At 42.6% G+C, this 19942-nt stretch overlaps 1 protein-coding gene across 1 annotated transcript in view; it reads left to right on the forward strand.

The window, feature by feature from the left end:
- SLC25A10 (solute carrier family 25 member 10) overlaps positions 1-19942 on the forward strand; it is a 518101-nt gene that overhangs the window by 451192 nt on the left and 46967 nt on the right. The window contains exons 7-9 of the mRNA XM_044068197.1: positions 1916-1986; positions 3436-3528; positions 18704-18781. Coding sequence (XP_043924132.1) covers positions 1916-1986; positions 3436-3528; positions 18704-18781 — 242 coding nt within the window. The remainder of the gene's footprint in view (positions 1-1915; positions 1987-3435; positions 3529-18703; positions 18782-19942) is intronic.

Below are 19942 nucleotides of genomic sequence, written 5' to 3' on the forward strand. Positions count from 1 at the left end.
AGTAGGTGCAGCACTCTGTTTCTATGGGCACATCTGTATACATCTAACTGCATCACATCTGTGAGAATGATGTAAGAAGCAGTTGTATAAGGCTAACTGTAACACTTAATGAGGGGAATGATGTAGGACAATTACTTAGGGCTAGCTACAGTACTTGCATGAAGTAGGGATGAGGAAGTGGTGCTGTAGTTGCAGTACATTGGCATGGCAGGGATGGGGAAGGGGCACTTGGGGCGACTTTGGTGTGACAGGGATGGGAAAGGAGCACTTATTTAGGGCTTGCTGCAGTACTTACATGAAGCAGGGATGGAGAAGGGGCAGTTCCATAGGGTCTATATTACGAATTTGAACAAACTAAAATACGAATACCATTTCATCGACACATATGTGTTGAACTTACAGTTAAGCGAATGGCCACATCGCCATTTTTTTTCCAAGGGAAAAAAAATCGGTAGGCCAACTATACAGACACACTATTACAAACATTATAAAGTGGGGGGCTTCGCCCTCCCAGATCCCCCCTAACTAAATATACTAACTCCGAGATCGCACTACAGTGGGGGAAAGGGCAGCTTTACAACAGCCAACTGATTTTTTTCCCCCCTACTAAACAAAATCGATGATGTGGCCATTTGCTTACCTGTGAGTTCGACACATATATGTCGATGAAAGGGTGTTTGCGTTTTAGTTCGTTCAAATACGTAGTATAGACCCGGTTCCATAGAGCTACTTGCAGTACTTTGATGAAGGAATGATAGGGAAGGAGCAGTTGTGTGGAGCTAACTGCAGGACTTGGATGACAGTGATGAGTAAGGGGCAGTTACAGTGGGCTAACACACTGATTAAGAAGCGGGGGGGCAGTTGCATGGGCCTAGCAGCAGCAGACAGTGAGGGGAGCATGTTTTAAATGGAATGCATATCTTTAAACGATGAGCTAACTCCAGGAAGCTGCATATTATATGGACTATGTTCTTCTAGAGTATTCAGTCTGATTAAAGACATCATGAAAGCTAGACCAACAGCATCAGTGTCTTTATTTATTCATCATCCTGACAAACCCTGATTAAAGAAGAAAGAGTTCCATAGAGCTCGCTGCTTCACAGTAATGAGGGAAGATAAGGGGTAATTCAATAGAGCTGGCTGCAGAACTCTAATAAGGGAGGGAGGGGATAACGCAAATTATATACCGGAAGCTGCAGCAGTCAGGTGAGGGAGAGAACAGATTGAGGCAGTTGCCATTGGAAATCTAGCACTATACATCAAAGGTTTTATTGTTTGCAGCTTTTTGAGTTTTTGTAATCTGAATTTTATGCTGTCATGCATGAAGATCCTAGTCTAATTTTCACATTATGATGGTGTGTAGTTGCACATCAGCCATAAACTGTTGTGAATGACACCATGTGATTATCTTAAACCATCACCCATCACATGTTGACTTTAGTGTGATCCCATAGCAGTATCTGAAGCTTTGTTGTGTATAACTTTAGGAAGGAGAGTCTTAAACAGGAATCCTTTGTACAGCAATTCTTCATGTAAATATTGCATCAAACTGTGCTGCAAATAGCTCTGCTTTGCATCAGAAGTGTGTTTCTGCATCACTGACAAGTGGAATACCCATAAATCTGTTACCTGCCCCCATTTGGGAAACTGTCTGTTTTGGTGTTGTAGGAAGGGAGTTAAGGAGTTTGAGATTCAGTCTTCCATGTCAAAGTACTGCATATTTTAGGGTGCCGGATTTAAATGAGTGTCAGAAGAGCTACTGTAGTGTTGTACCAGGATGAGAGGTTTTATAAAGTCACCAGTGACAAAAACAATCTCAAAAGCAAACTTAGTATTACTTGGACCATTTGCATTCTGAGAAGATGCACCTTTAACAAGATTAAATACTAATCCATCTCTTTTGCTCTGTCCTCAGAGGGTCTGAAGAAACTTTTCTCTGGAGCGTCAATGGCCTCGAGTCGAGGTGCTTTGGTGACAGTTGGACAGGTGGGACTTCTCTACCTTGAATTCCTTTTATTTTACAGTTAAACCAGAGTCTTTCTCCCCATTTGAAAGTATTTAGTCTGCCCTGATGAGACATGCTGACATATCTGCACATCTGTGACACCTTGGTTGAAATTCCCAGTAGCAAGGTTTTTGTTTATACATGACATTTACCACCTAAATGCAGGAAGACAGCAATTGCTTGGAAGATTCTGGGTGAACAGTATAGCTGAACATTTTTCCCTGTAGAGATGGTCTTTGGCAGTTGATTGGAGACTACAGACATCTTACATATGGACTGCTGTGAATCTTGATTTACAGAGTTTTGACTAACCATAGGTAAAAGATTTCATAGACTGTGTCCAGGTCTTCATTTATGTGGGAGCAGATTAGCTATAAAGGTAAGAACACATGAAAAAAACATTAACACCATAGTTTAGTCTTGCAGCCAGCCATGAAGCAACTAGAAAAAGGAAAAAAAATACTTAACTTTTGCCCAATAGCTTCCTCGTTGAGTTTTGTGACATTCATTACAAGTAGTACCAGGTACATTTCCAAATAGTGAGTGATTTTAAAGTAGTGGTGTTTATTAGGGTGCAGGCAGAGCTGCACATGTACTAGTTAATCTTTCAGATAATTCCACACACCTTAACACATGACACACACCTGCTGCCTTCCATTCCCATCCCACCTCTTTAATAGCAGCACTGAAAACAGAGTAAGCAGGGCAGATTTAGGTTCAAGTTCATAATGGGTGGGGGTCACCAAGCATTTTCCAACCACCTGTGGATATAGTTCATGAATTTTAACCAGGGTCAGCCTCAGGGGCTTCTCTCACTGGGCTGTACCTAGAGCAGCTCTTACAGAAGCCCCTTCATGACATTCTTGTCATTCGTAGATCATTTAGTTGTTTCTGAAAAAAAGGTTCCCTGGAGTTGACAGCAATGTCTGGTTAGCATCATTTAACTCTTGGAACTACAATGCATGCAAAGTACAGCTGTAAAAACTCACTTTATTTAAAGTATTAATCTGTTCTTACTGCCCGCTTGTTGTGCACATAGAGCACTATGCTGTTCTTTAACTTTCCTGAATTGCTATTCTTGAACTTTCCATCTCAAAGAAATACCCAGCCATCAGGTTTTCCCCAAGTTCAGATAATAAGAGAAGTTGGTTAGGGTTGACAAGCAGAAGTTTTTGTTTGGCAGTGATGTACCAGTATAATGAGGAATCAATGACTCACTGTAAAACAGTGCTGCAGTGTGGGCCAGACTATAGTAGATTCCTTACAGAGTGAGGTATTTTACTGCTTTGTTACACTAGGAACATACTAAGACGTAAGGGCCCTGGCAGTGTGTTTTAATTTGCTTGGCATCTTTGTAACATTGTGGTTTACATAAAATAGCTGTCTATACCATGGGCTGTATTGGTGATACTTGTTTTGTTTTGTTGCAGTTGTCCTGTTATGACCAGGCCAAGCAGCTGGTGCTTAGCACAGGTTTCCTATCTGACAACATCTTAGCCCATTTCCTATCCAGTGTTATTGCTGTAAGTATACAACTGATGCATTTCATTGAAGGGGTGCATGTTGCTTTTGGCTTAATAAAATAACCATTTTTAGTTTTCAGCATCTAGTCCTTGTTCTGTAATTTGTGATTAGACATTTTGGGACTCCCATCCTGACCACATCTTCCCTACCCCTGTACATGTGAGGTGAAGGCATCACTCATGAGTACACACCATGACATCTGGGTTGATTAAGGACCTATCAGAATACAAAGCTTATCCATTAAAACAGGGGCATGACTTTGTGCTTTTGACTGTCCAGCCTCAACCAACAGGTATAGGTGCTGGAAGGCAGAGAGGGGAGTGATGAAGCTTGAAAGACAGACCAGCTGTCCTACTCAGAAGTGGGGGTACCATGTGATATTAATTATCATAACAGTGCTAACTGATGGAAATGTAGAGCAGCAGTTGATGTCATGGAAGTGGCTAACACTTACCATAACAGTTCTTTTATTAGTTTACCTGTGCACAGAAGTGCGTATGTTAAAGCTGCTGTGGAACATTTAGCATGGGGACTCAGTGTAACAGAACTGATACTGCAAGCAGTGTCCCTGAAGGTGTGACCCCCCCCCTCCCCAGTCAGGGACACTGCCTGCCTGTGGTGTTGGCCCATTGCAGTCAGGATTACAGCCCACGGAGTTGACCCTTCCCAGTCAGGGCCACAGCCCACAGAGTTGGCCCTTCCCAGTCAAGGCTATGACCTGCAAGGTTGGCCCTTCCCAGCCAGGGCCACAGCCCGCAGAGTTTTCCCTTCCCAGTCAGGGCCATGGCCTGTGATGTTGGCCCGTCCCAGTCAGGGACACGGCCCGCATTGTGTGAGTGCATCAGTATGTGCCCTATCTGATCTGGCAAGATTCCTTCTCTGCACTAGTGATCTGTAGAAAGAAATACCGCAGAAATAAACTATAAAAAGATACTTCCCCAGCATTTTGTCTTTTATGTGGCTTTGCTTTAGGCCTGTACCTTTGTTCCTAGAATTGAATCCAAATGCAGCAGAGGGTTGTTTTGCCTCTTGATACTCACTGACTTGCTTTGTGCACTAGCTTGCACTGCTTATGGCTGTACTGTGCTGGGGTCCCTCATTCCAGTTCCCTGATATTGCTATACAGCATTCGTAGTTATTGCCAGTAGATATGGTTGGTTACAGGTATGTATTGGGTAGCTGTTATTGCGTGTAATTTGAACCTGTAAGGATATACATTTGTCTTGGGATGTATGTATGAGAAACATTTAATCAAACTACCCTAAAATGCAGAGAAGAATTTTAAAGCTATTATATTTTACTTGCCTTGTGGACCTATTTTTTTCTGCATCTGTTTGGTGATGTCAGTAGCCAGGTTCTCGGATGGACTCATGCCTTGGCTGGCTATGCTGGAAACAGTCTTGTTTTGACTCTGAGCTGTTTGGGGAGGTGGGAGTACTATGAACTTCACAGCAGACCAAGCTAAATTTGTACAATCTGGATGATGTCTGTATAGCAGCCTTGTGCATAGAGTAAGGTAAATGGGGACATGGTGCATTTAGGTCAGCACTGCAAGTGCAGTTATTGTAGGCTGTCTGCTCTGTTACAAAAAAAAAAAAAAAAACTATTGAATATGTGATGATGAACTTTTCTTTTTCAGACCTGGTGCAGTGCTTTATGTTTATGTAAAACCTTCAGTCTGGAGATACAAATGTGGATACTTTAAAGGATTAGTGCCTGAGTTGTGAAGCACTAACACTGCAAACAGAAATTGCACATCTTTATGAATAGTTACAATTAGTCACAGTGAAGAAGCCTATCACATTGAAAATTTTAATGACTACTGACTTACTCTCTACACTTGTTTGAGTCTGAACACTGATTTTGCTGTGTATCTTATATCTAAGGGCAGCGTCTCGTCTAAGTGAATGCAACTGCTTACAGGTAATGAGGAAGCAGCGACAACTGTGTGTATATGTATATGTGTATATATATATATATATATATATATATATATATATATATATATAAAGTATTGTGTAAAGTTTGTATAAAGTGTAGAAAATGGCCATACACTAGTACTGAGAGAGACAAACTTCCCGTAGGGTTTAGGTGACCCTGCTTCTCACAGAATGTCTAAATCTCATTCCTGATGGTGGGTATTTTGGTGACATGGGTTTTTGTTCTGGGTTTAATGTACAAGAGTAAGAAAGCAGACCTTTGATACAAGGGTTCTTCCTCCACCAGAGCTCCTGGTACAGAAGTTCAATGACAGGCTTGGGAAGTATCAGGGCTGGATGTGAGAAGAGGACTGAGGTTTTAATGAAGCTGTCCATCTGTACAGTAGGGCAGGCCAAGATTCGTGTGCCTGGTACGTGAAAGGAGAGTGACATCCTGGTACAGGTAGCAGTGATAAAGAAGGAGGCATGCTTAGCACATACATGGGAGACATTAGTCACATTTGCACAAGTGTAGGTGCTACACAAGATAGTTTTCTAAAAAAAAAAAAAAAAAAAAAGTGGGGGGGGCATCATATACCCAGTGTTAGCATGTGCCCTGCCATTCATCAACACAGGATCACCAAATGCATGCTTCCCATCTCACACACAACTAGGCTGTGTGCCCCTGTGTACCCTTTCACAAATCAAACATATACTCAGTGTCTGTATACCCTATGGTATACACACACATGATAGATGACTACATGCCTCTTGTAAGACCTTAAACACAGGCTCAGCATGCCACTTTGATGCACCAAACCGAGGCTCAGTGTCAATATGCACTTGCACAAACTAAACATAGCGTAATTGTCAGTGTGCCCACAGCCACTCTGTCTAGCCATGAGCATATTAGTCTGGCGATTATCACAGAAAACTCAAGCTCCGAGCTGCTTCCTGTGCCCTGGGTACAGGGCTGAATTCCTTCCACCTTCATTTTCCTGCTGTGTATCTCAGAGCAAGTCACTTAGCCAGACAGTGCTCTTGGGCCAACCCTTAAAAGGGAAATTTGTGTCCAGTGGTCTTACCAGGTCAACATATAGGTAAAAAAAAAAAAAAAAAGTCTTCATCACACCTTTTTCATTTTCAGTGTCATTGTGCTCCATCACACAGCAGTTATAGACCAAAATCTGTGTGTCCCTTTCATAATCTAAACACACATTGAACATCCAGATGCCACCTGACATGTACAGAACCATACTTAATATATGCAGGCCCTTTACCACACACCAGACAAGACTCTTGTCAGAATATACCCTGCTGTATACTAGGCATACACTGAGCATGTGCCCCCTGCCATACAATAAACATAGCCTGATTGCATGCATGCTATCTGTTTCACACCAGATGTACCCTCAATGTACATTCTGCTAGTTACCAATAAAACACAGTCTCAGTGCAAGCTTGCGGTCTACCACACACACACAAAACGCATCTTCATTGAACACCTGATGTCTAACACACAAGAAACATGGCCTCATTGTATGCATGCTGTCTACTACTCAGTAAACTCTGCCTCACTGTACAAGTGTTATCTGTCATGCATTAAATAGTGCATGCATGCTGTCTGCCACACAATAGACAAGCCTCAATGTACACATGCTATCTGCCACACAGTAAACAAACTCTGTATACATGCTGTCTGCTGCACTGTGAACTCAGCTTAACTGTAAAAGTTCTGTCTACCACACACTAAACAGCGTGTGTATGCATGCTATCACACACAAAACATGGTGTACGCTTACTGTCTACCACATATGAAACACAACCTCAGTTTACACCTGCTGTCTGCCACACATGGAATGCACACTACCTTATACACTCAAAACGCAGTCTCATTATGCCTAAGCTGTCTGTTAATAAAACAGATGCAGCCTCACTGCACACTTGTTTAACACACAGGTAAAACACAGTTTCAGTGTATACCTGCTGTGTACCACAAATGAAGCACAAATTCATTGTGTATTTGCTGTTTGCTACTCACCAAACAGAATTTCATTGCACATTTCATTGTGCATGCATACACAAGCTGTTTAGTGTGTGGTAGAGCAAAATCCCAAAAAGGGAAGGCATCTCTATCAGTATTAGCAAAAACTACGGGCACTCATAAAATCATCTAAGGCCAGCTTCGAGAGAAAAATTGCAAAGGACACTAAGGATAATCACAAGGCTTTCTTTAGTTATGTTAGGAACCTGGGTGGGAATTCCCAGATATGCTCAGAATTAGTCCAAAATGACAAAAAATACACGGAACCCACAGACATGCCAACATCCTAGCTGACAGATTCAGCGCAAACTCCCCCCCCCTCCCCACCAAAAGGGCAAATATCTATCCCAGCAGAGTGCTGCCCCCCTGACATCTCAGATGCTCAGGTAAGAACTGCCCTCTCCAAAGCAAAAAACACAGCATCAATGGGACCAGACTGTGTCCCGGGCTGCGTCCTACATGAACTCCAAGAAGAGCTAAACCCAAACATAAAACTACTGTTCAATCTCAGCCTTACTACAGGATATGTTCCCAAAGAGTGGCGTACAGCAACAGTGGTCCCTCTCCACAAAGGTGGTGCCTCAACGGATCCTGGAAACTATCGCCCCATAAGCCTGACTAGCTTGTTCTGCAAAGCTATGGAAAGGATCATCATGGACCTCATAAATAAAGATATTGGGGACCTACAGACACTGGATCCTACACAGTTTGGCTTTAAGGGCAGATCCTGCCTCTTAAACCAGGTTGATTTCTTTGAAACGGTCACTAAGGCCATTGACGAGGGGAAGGTGGTCCACACAGCCTACCTGGAGCTCACAAAAGCCTTCGATACAATACCCCACTCAGGCATTATAGATAAGCTCACCAGCTTAAATATAAACCCCTATGTCACTAGATGGGTTGCAAACTGGCTCAAGGACAGAACCTACATGGTTAGAATTGCTGGAGCCATGTCAGCCTCCAAACCAGTTACAAGTGGCGCCCCACAAGGCTCAGTCCTGGGACCTCTCTTGTTCGGTATATATTTCTCGGAGGTACAGGCCAACATGGAAGGACTGTGGCTGACCAAGTTTGCAGATGACTGCAAACTGGGCGCCATAATCGACACACCAGCTGACACAAGCATCCTCCAAAAGGGCCTCATAGAAACAGACAACTGGTGCCAGAGCCATGGCCTCAAGCTAAATGCCAAAAAGTGTATAGTCATCCCCTTTGGCAAAAACAAAGTGCCCACAAATTACCACATAGGTGGTAATCCATTAGGTTCAGAAGTAGTAATTAGGGACCTAAGTTGATAGCAATCTCTCATTTGACAACCACGTGGCCAAAGTGGTTAGAAAAACATTTTATATAGCCCACCTAATCATGAAGGGATTCACATCTAGATCAGGGAAGGTCATCATGCCTCTTTACTCATCCCTCATCAGGCCCATAATTGAGTACAATGCCCCTTTTGGGATGTACCTTACCAGACACCTGCAGCAACTGGAAAGACCCCAAAAGTACTTCACCAAGAGGATCAAAGGGCTCAAACAGATGCCATATGCTGCCCTGTTAAAGAAACTCCACCTCTACTCAGTGGCATACCGCCTGCTCAGAGGCAATCTGTGCCTGATGTATAAAGCCATGTCCAACCCGGAATTAATGGACATGCTGCACCTCAGAAAATCCAAATCCCATCGAGCTACGCACTCGAGAGACTTGAACCTCAGCACTGAAATAAATAGGACATGTTGGAGGGACAGATTCATAACCCAGAGGCTCCCTTCACTCTGGAATAAAATCCCAGTCCAGGTTAGGCAGAGTCCCTCATTGACTCTCTTCAAGAGGAATCTTGATGAGTGGATGGGAGATCGTAGGTTTACCCCGGGTATCACATCTGTGTCACTGTTAGACAGAGGCACAGTATACTAAACTCGAAAAAGGGCATAGCAAAATTGATTTAAAATGGGTGGCGAAAGCCAAACACACTCTGGCTAGGCTTATAAATGCCCTAGGGCAGATAGCCTAGTATGAACCTATGAACCTATGTGCTGTCTGTCTCACACCAAGTACAGCTTCAGGGTACATTTGCTGTCTGCCTCACATGAAACACAGCCTCTTTATATGCATGTTATCTGCCTGTACATGAAACGCATCTTCACTGTGCAGTTGTTTACCACACATGAAAGTATCATTATACATATGCTGTCTGTTGCACCTGAAACATATCCTCTCTCTACATGTACTGTCTGCCATACCAAACACAGTCTTTGTAAAAATGCTTTCTACTACATGCTTAACAACCGATATGTGTGCATGATGTTTGCAACACACAAAACATAGCTTTAGCATACATAAGCTGTCTGCCACACAACCTCAGTGTATACATGCTGTGTGCCATTCATAAAACAAAGTGTCAGTGCATTCATGTCATCTGCCACATACTAGACATATCCTCAGTGTATGCATGCCATCTAACAGACACTAAATACAGTCTCACGGCAAAACATAGCTCTGTATATGCATGCTGCCTGTCGCACATGAAACACAGCTTCAGTCTACACATGTCTACCATACATGAAACCCAGTCTGTGTGCACATGCTCTCTGCCATATATGAAATGCATCTTCAGGGTACACATGCTGTCTGCCACACACGAAACCTATAGAAAACAGCCTCCCTGTAGCATATAGCAGATGGCACATTTAAACAGCCTCATTGTATGCATGCTGTCTTGTCTGTCACACACACCAAAGACAGCCTCCATGTAGACATGCTGTCTAAAATGCATGTAAAAATGTCTACCTTACAGTTAATGTGTACCGTCTACACCACACAAAACGTAGCCTACGTGTAAAAGTGCTCCCTACCACATGCTGAACAGCCTTGTTGTATACATACTGCAAATAGTGTACACATTCTGTCTGCCACACAATAAAAACAACTTCAGTGTGCTCATGCTGTCTCCCTCCTATTAAATGCATTGTATACATGCTGTCTTCCCCACGCAAAACAGTCTTGTAGTGTGCATGCCATCTTCCACATGGTAAATGCAAATTGTGTAAGAATGCTGTCTGCTACACACTGAACACAGATTTAGTGTTTGTGTCCTTCTCCATGAGAAACCCAGGCTGACTTAAATGGATTTTGTCCCACTCCCTACGTACATGCTTGTTGAGTTTGAGTCTCCTTATGTAGCTTGACTCATGCTCTTAACAGAACTCTCTCAGACACCTCAAACACTGTGAAGTCGTCATTCCCCATTCCAGACACACACTGAACATCATGACCCTTCCTCAGTCTTGTCTCCTGCCACATGCACCATATTCATATGGTTATGTGACAACTAATTGAATAATATATTGAAAGTTATAATACTGAATGTAAAGTCCTGAAATGTTAAAATGTTGAAACGTTAATGTTAAACTCAGAATGCCTACTACTTGCATACAAGCACTGCACGCGTACACTGCATTACTGCAGAGCCAGTCTACATAAATCATTACTCCCGATGTTCATCGTGTTACACTGCTGCAGTCATTACACTTGGGTTATCCTGCCGTCAGGCGGTCGCACTTATCCTGCCGTCAGGCAGACGCACAGTCGGCCAGAGTTCCAAAGTCTTGGTCCGGCGTCGGTTGCTGTCGCCTCCTCCCTTACGTCAGTATGACAGGGGTATATAAGATGCAGCCAACGCCATTTTCTTCAGTCTTTCTTGCCGCACGGTGCCTGAAGCAGAAGCAGTTCGCAAGTGCCGGTCGGCCGACTCCTGAGATTTTCATTCCGAATCCAGAACCGAAGTCTTCTAAAAAAGCTAAGTACCCCATTGGGGAAACTTTTTCTTGCTTCAGACCGATGTCAGTAAAAGTTAATAACTGTATTTCTTGTGGGAAGCAAATACCTCATAAGGATTTCCACTCCTATTGTATTCCATGCCTAGGCCCTGACCACGACGTCACTGGTTGTCGGTTTTGTGCTAGGTTTAACAAGCGCAGTATTAAACGTCAGTTTGATTTTGCCCGACATTATTTTGGTAGAAAATTTAATTACACCATGCCGTCGGAAATTCCGCCGACCGCAATGCATAAAAAGCGCAAGGACAAGGACAGGCATCCGAGGCCCAAAACTGACGATGAGGCCTCTTCTAGGCCGGTCGCCGGTTCTCCGGTTTTCAGCAAGGCGCCTATGCAGCCCCTGACTCCGCTTCCACAGAACCACAGACCGCATCCTACTCCCACGTGGAGCTGGCTGGGCCTTCGGACGCACTAGGCCTTTAGCTTACCGATCCTAAACCTACAGAGGGAATCGAAGTAGCTGAGCAATCCACAGTTACAGAGGGTGTTTTCAGACCCACCCAGTTAACCATTAAACCCTCTGTTAAGTCTAAGCCCCCCTTAAAAGCAAAGAAACAGCAACTCTCTCCAGGACAGGCATCCATGCCTAAGAAACAAATGCTAAAAATGGCCGAGGACCTAATCCCCCTCCTGATAAAAGGACCAGACAGGATGCAGACTATGAATCTTCTGACCAGGTGTCCATTTCTTCTGACTCTTCCTCGGACCTAGGATATTCTTTACCCCCTTTTGAGGATTCTGATGCTGAAGAATCAATTCTGTCAGCCTCTCCGCCTGAGGATTACTCCTTTGGGGAGCCCTTTCCTACCATGAGGGAGCATTTCCATTGGGAAGGTCAGGATTACTCAGAATCCAAGAAAAGGCTCAGAGACTTTCTTTTATTGCCTCAACACAGACCCCTTGCTATCCCGCCAGTTCTAGACATTGTGGATGATGTGTACACTGAATCCAGTTTGAACCCTGACTCCTTACCCCCAGCCCCAGTTAAACCTGATAGATATTACAGAGTCCCTGACTCCACAAATTTCTGTACAAACGCCCTGTTGCTGACCCTGAAACTATTTCTCAGGGACCCAAAGGGATTAAGGCCTCATCAGCAAAAAAAAAACAGTTCCCTCTGACAGAGATTCCAGAGCTTTAGGCAGATGGGGAAAGAAGGTATATACGTCTGCAACTTTAGCAATGAGAGCCTTGAATTGCCAGTTTCACATGCTAAAATATCAGCAATTTTTGCTGTCTCAGTTGAAATGAAAGATGCTTCCAAATTCAGATCCTCCTAACTTAAAAGAAATGCAGGATTTATTGCATGCTGCTGAACAAGTGTGAAAACATGCTTTGCAATGTGGGTTTGATTCCTTAGAGGCCTCCTGTAGAGCAACAGTTACAGGCTCTGTCATTAGAAGGCATGCTTGGTTAAAAGAACATACGTTACCAGATCATGTTAAGGTAAAATTATTGGATGCACCTTTGCAGCGGGATGTGCTGTTTGGAGTTAAGGCAGAGGAGGTATTAAAGAAGATGGAGGATAAGGCAAAGTCTATGCAAAGGTGAAAGATTTCTTACAGGTTCAGCCTCCTCGTTTTAGCAGAAATTGGCCAACAAAGAATTAGTCCTTTCCAGTCACAGACGACCTCAAAGGGGCAGATACAGACGTCCAAGAGGTAGAGGCCAGATACAAGGCCCTTACAGGCCTCGACAGTGGGGCACACCAGGCCAGAAAGAAGGAGAAGACAGGCCTCAACCTTATAAAAAACAGACTCGATGACTTTCCACTACAGCCGCCAAACAGTTCTCTCTTGGCAGCCCCCTTAGGAGGAAAACTGGCACTTTTCTATCACAACTGGCATTGCATCACCAAAGACAAATGGGTTCTCAACATTGTATCTCAAAGTTACAAGTTCCATTTTCACACCCTGCCAAGGCTAAAAGGAATGCCAACTCTGCCACCAAATCAATGGGCAGAGGCTCAAAGACAAATTACAGCACTCATGGACATGAGAGCTATTCAAAAGGTACCACCACAGGAACAAGGACAAGGATTTTACTCGAGACTCTTTTTGGTTCCCAGAAAGGACAAAGCCTGGAGACCCATTCTGGACCTTTCTACACTAAACACTTACCTGGATATACCAAAATTCAAGATGTTGACACTACAGCAGCTTCTTCCCATGCTGGGCAAGAAAGCTTGGCTCGTGACGTTGGACCTCAAAGAGGCATACCTGCATGTCCCTATCGGAGAAAACTGCAGAAGATACCTCAGATTTCTAGCTGGTTCAATGCACTGTCAATTCTCTGCACTACCCTTTGGCTTATCTACTGCGCCCAGGGTCTTCACAAAGTGCCTGGCACCAGTAATTGCATTTTGCAGTCAAAAAGGAATTCAAATTTATCCATACCTGGACGACTGCCTGATTCAAGCAGAGAGCAAGGACATTCTACTAAAGCATCTGGCGTACGTAAAAAAATATTAAGTTGCCTGGGGTACACAGTAAACGAAAATAAATCAAAACTAGTGCCCTCACAACAGGTAATATTCCTGGGTGCCAGCTTGAACACAACGGCCCAGATGGCTTACCTCATGCCAGACAAGCAAGGACAACTGACTCAATATTTTCAATTAATGGCAACAAAGACCCAACTCCCTGCAAGAAAAATTCTGCAGGCCTTGGGCTACATGGCATCTTGCATACTACTAATTCCATATGCCAGACTGCATATGAGGAAACTACAATGGTACCTAAAGAGTGTATGATCTCAACACTGTCAAAGTTTGGAAACAGTTACACCACTAATTCCTTGCCTACAACAGGAGCTTCGATGGTGGGCACAAGCTTGTCACCTCAACAAGGGACAGCCTTTCACTCAACCCACAGCCAGGCAAACACTTGACAACAGATGCATCGGATTACACCTGGGGAGCACACATGGCAGGAAAATGTATCCAGGGCGAGTGGCCCACAGAGCAAAGTCATCTCCACATCAATCAAAAGGAGATGCTATCTGTACAAAATGCTATTATAGCTTTCAAGGACCTACTGCATCCAGGACAATTACTACTAAAGACAGACAACACCACAGTTATGTGGTACATAAACAAGCAAGGGGGCACACACTCCTACCCCCCTCTGCAGACAAGCCATGACTTTGTGGAACACAGCTCTAAACTACCAAGTTCATCTGCAAGCACAATTCCTGCCAGGAGAGAAAAACACACTGACAGACTACCTAAGCAGAAACATTATGGACCCACACGAATGGAAACTGAATCCACAAATATTCAGAATGATAACACAAAAATGGTGGAGCCAGGACATAGATCTGTTTGCTTCCCCAAAGAACTGCCAATTACAGAAGTTCTGCACAAGGAGCTACCATCCACAAGCATGGAAAGTGGATGCCCTCTCATTCAGCTGGAAAAAACTACAAGTATACGCTTTCCCTCCTTTACCTCTCCTCCCAAAGATACTCATAAAAGCCAGGCAGGAAGAGCCAAAAATGATACTGATTGCACCAGACTGGCCATGCCAGCACTGGTTCCCAGTCTTAAAGAACTTAGCAGAAGAACCACCCTGGATTTTGCCTCAAATCCCAGAGTTGCTGACACAGCACAACAATCAGATACTTCACAGCCAGTTAAAGACCTTAAACCTAGCTGCATGGAAAATTCCCTAGTCAAGCAAGCAATGTCTCTCTCCAAAGCTGTTATGGATGTCATACTGGAGGCCAGAAGGCCTAGCACCAGGAAAGCATACTCTGATAAATGGAAGAGATTCTGTGCCTGGAACCAAGCACACAGCCTTAACCCCCGTGTCCCAAGCATTCCTCAAGTACTGCAATACTTAACTGAGATGCTGGACAAGGGCCTCTCTTTTTCATCCATCAAGATCCACGCCTCAGCTATCTCTGCTCATTACAACACGGATCCACCAATTCTTTTTCTAATCCTTTGCTCAAACAATACCTCAGAGGGGCTAAAAACATAAGACCGCCCCATAGAGCACCTACACCAACTTGGGACCTCAACTTTGTTTTGGAAAAATTAACTCTACCTCCTTTTGAGCCAGCTAACACAGCAGAAATAAAATACATCTCTTGGAAAACTGCTCTGCTACTGGCAATTACATCAGCACGAAGAGTTTCAGAATTACAGGCACTAATGGCAGTGGAATCTTTCCTCATCTTCCACCAGGACAGGGTATCTTTAAGAACTAACCCTACGTTTATGCCAAAGGTGGTATCAAGTGTGGCTCTGAACCAAACTATTCACTTGCCAACTTTTAATCCAAAACCACAGAACAAAGGGGAGAAATTGCTACATTCCTTGGACATTCACAGACAGTTACGCTTCTACTTGGACAAAACCAAAGCTTTCAGAAAATCTGAGCAATTATTGGCAGCATACGCTGCAGGAGCACAGGGAAAAGCCATTTCAATGCAGACTATTTCAAAGTGGATAGGACACTGTATACGTTTCTGCTATACCCACCATGGGAAACCTGTACCTAGCAGCATTGGATCTCACTCCACCAGGGCAACAACCACTTCAACTGCCTACCTCAGAGGAGTACCTACCAAGGATATTTTGGAAGCAGCAACATGGAGGAATGTGCATACCTTCACCAAACATTACCATTTGCCTTTATACTCCAAATCCAGAGCTGGCTTCGCCACTGCTGTACTGCAGGGCCTTATAGCCACCCCTAATGCCTTATAGATCCAATCTCCCTACCTCAGCTTTGGGATTCCACCCAAGTGTAATGACTGCAGCAGTGTAACACGATGAACATAGTAGAGTTTTGTACCTACCATAAATGTAGATGTTCGAGTGTTGACACTGCTGCAGTCCAGGTTACCCTCCCTCCTTCCCCTCTTACTTTCTGGTACTTACATCTACCCTTTTTACCTATGGGGAGTAACCTAAACATGGTTGTTTGCTTTTCTTTTGTATTGTTTTCTAGCAATTTGAATTGCCTACCTATTTGGGGGCACCTGACATCTGGGGCAAGAAAAACTGAAGAAAATGGCGTCAGCGCACCTTATATACCCCTGTCGCACTGACGTCAGGGAGGAGGCGACAGCAACCGATGCCGGACCAAGACTTTGGAACTCTAGCTGACTGCGGGACCGCCTGACGGCAGGATAACCCAAGTGTAATGACTGCAGCAGTGTCAACACTCGAACATCTACATTTATGGTACGTACAAAACTGTACTTTAGGGAAAGTCAGAAGGAAGTGCTAAACTGGATCCTGCAGATGGAAATCCTGCTTTATACTCGTGCAGGAGTTTGGTATTTTGATTTCAGCATTTTAGCATTTCAGTGTTTGTACATTCAGTATTTTTTCTAAACACTTTTATTGAATTTTCACTTCTGACATGGACAAATTTACATTCCTATAAAAGTAGTCACAGACATATATTGCTGTATATCATATAATTTAAGCAACATTACATAAATTATTAAATTCCTGCCATTTTATAAACAAGAAACATTAGTATTTATGACTTTCAGTGTTTTGTTTTTCTTTATTTTATTTTACATTTGTTGACCGGGCTAGTCTAACTGGTTATATGTCCATTTTCAGTAGAGGCCCATGGAGAAAAGCTCCAAGACAAATACTGAGAAAAAATGTTTAAGGTTACAATAAAGTTAGCATTGAAGAATACTGAAATACATTTTACAACACATTGGTTTAAACTATTTACAAAATATAGAACACAATATTCACATAGTCTATCATAACAGTTTCCTGGTTAACAGTTCTGCTTACTTATGCAATAAAGAACATAAACTCGGGGAGAGTAGAGGGAATAGCAGAGGTGGTAGGTTAGTCAAGGTTACTGCAAGGGCATAACCAGTTTGTTCTGAGGAGTAGTTTCAGTTTTTGTTTGAAGAGGGGTAGGGAAGGAAGAGAAGTCAGTTCAGTAGGTAGAAGGTTCCAGTTTTTCCCAGTAGTGTTAGTAATTTGACATGGACCCATATATTCTGTACTGTATTAATAATGTCTCTACATAGTTATTACTTTTTAGTTTATTCTAACTCAAAAAACCTACTGAGGGCTGTTGGCATGGACAATATTATGCACTTTTGTTTTGGCTGGGCTTTGCAAAGGATGAGATTATCATGCCCTGCTGTCTTATGTCATATATTATTTTTGTTTACTTTTAAATAACTTGGTGAGTGCTTACTCTAAGCATTTTGAGAGTATGTGAAACGTTCTCCGTGTGACATTCTTTGGTTAGTCTTCATTGTAACGTTTTAAACATGCTGTAATAAGCAGTTTTTCTTCAACTGCAAAATAATGCATACATTAAGACTTCAAAAAATAAGAATCACTTGACTTCTTAAGTTAGCATGCTTCTGTTAACTGGTATAATGCTGCTTCAGTATAACACTACTGTAAAAAGCTATGAATTCCAAAAGACTAAGTAGATTTACTGCCACAGGGGAGGGAAGGATTGCAGCTGTAAGTGGCAGTACTCTGGAAAAGAACAGTGAATTCTTAGTGACTAGATTTATGATCCCACTGAGCAGGAAAGAACTAAATGTGATTAGTAAGATAATGCAACAATCAGGGAGATAAGTTCCTGAGGAAAGTGCCTCAAGATTTCATTTAAACATAGAGTTTGCACTGAGGAAGCTGAGTAACATAGAAATAGCACAGAGGGGAAGAAGCACCTATGTCATATTTTTTATATGTGACAGTGACGGGATCATTTTGCATACTGTATGAAAAACTGTGTTTAGTGCATTGTATTAAAGTAAAGAAGTAATTAATTTCTCTTTTGCGGATAGTTCTTAAACATCTTCTGGTTCTTTCTTTTGCAGTTCTGCAGTAGAACATTGACTAGTTGTATGTAATTTCGCAATATTTGAAAATATTTTAAAAAACGGCTGCACGAATCCCCATTTTTATAACTCAGAACTGACCTATGGGCTTTTGCTTCCCAGTTGGGAAGACTTGGTGATGGCAATAATTTGGTGATAGTAATAATTTAGTAGATGCATAGCACAAATCTCCTGCACGAGGTGGAGGTGTTGGATGTATACCCCTGTGCAAAGTGGTCATAAGAATAAAGTGTTCAATGTTGTTTGGAGTTCTTACTTTAGAAAAAAAATGCTCTGTGGACTTTTGGCTATGGACTGCAGTACCAGGTGTTTAAAAATGGGGAAAAAGGGGGCAGTTGTACATTCATGGTATTGCTCATCTGTGTCTTCAAACCATTGTCATGCAGTAAAACCTGTAGTTTGTTTTAGAAAACCTTCCTCTGGCTTACCGTGTGCATCAGGCACATGATAAATGTCATGTTTTTGTTAGGCAGTTTTGTATCATAATCATTTGACAGGTTTTTTTTTTATTATTCTGTCTACACAGGGTGGGTGTGCCACATTCCTCTGCCAGCCACTAGATGTCATGAAAACACGACTCATGAACTCCAAAGGAGAATACAGAGTAAGAATCGTTTTTTCTTTTCCGGTTGTATGTTTGATTTATATCATGTTGTATGGTAGTGCACTGGATTTGTCTGACTGCAAGAAAGAAAAAAAATGAACAATTTGATTCAGAATTTAATGCTGTTTGATAGATTTTAAGAGTTGACTTCTGAGGTCATTCCCTTATGAGGGCAAATTTTGATTTTACACTCCACATACTACTTGGGCCTGTATACCCTACTTCCATGTGTAATTTGTGATTCTCTCACAATGTCTATTGTCACCAGTATTGTGACTCTATACGCCTCTGTTTCTCAGGTTGCCCTGTAGTGCTTCATACCTCTCAGTTAAGATTTTTGGGGAAAGTTCATATTTTTGCCTCATATTTTGTTCTGTTGCTCATAAAATGTGTAGTTTTCTGGAAAATCATTGAGCTTTGAAGTCAATAAATAATAGACATTTCAGTATCAGATTTCATATCATTCAGAAAAGGCATAGTAGTGCAACACGTATTCTAGCAAATTTCTATATTTATAAGACCAGTATTTAAAATCTGTCCCTGTTTTAGGCATTTGTCTCCCTTCCCCTTATTTTTGCATGCTGTCTTCATTTGTAATCAGAGATGCCATACAATTCCACACTCACCTAGCTGCATAAGGTTCTTAGATTTCCTCCTCACTCTACAAACAGTGACATTTTGTGTGATTCTTCATGCACCTTATGACCTACATGATTCTGTAGGGTCTATACACAGTGCTGCCTTAGCCATCTTATTTGTCATGTTGGTGTATTAATAGCCCTTGTCTCTGCTTCCACCATCCCTCTATTTTGTACATACCATGTCACTTCACAAACTGTGTGAAATTCTGTGTCTATTCTGATGACCATCTGATATTCCTTATGTGTCTTCTGAACATGCATTTAGCTTGTAGCTAGTAGTGCCCTCTGATTTTCTACTGATCCTTGGTGCTTTCTGACAATCCACCTGCATTGCTCTCTTTGGGGCCCAGTGATACTGTCCCACTCCTTATATGTGGTAACCAAAAGGTACCATGGATAATAAGGTGGATGAGTAATAAGAAGGCACCAAGCAAGGTGCATGGTTAGTCCTGTGAATACTGCCAGTGTCACTGGATCAGTGTGTAGCACACTCAAGTTTTGGTGCTGGAGTATCAGAATG

Source organism: Protopterus annectens, chromosome 4.part0 (assembly GCF_019279795.1).
Source record: "Protopterus annectens isolate FY-2018-M chromosome 4.part0, PAN1.0, whole genome shotgun sequence".
Lineage (NCBI taxonomy): Eukaryota > Metazoa > Chordata > Ceratodontiformes > Protopteridae > Protopterus > Protopterus annectens.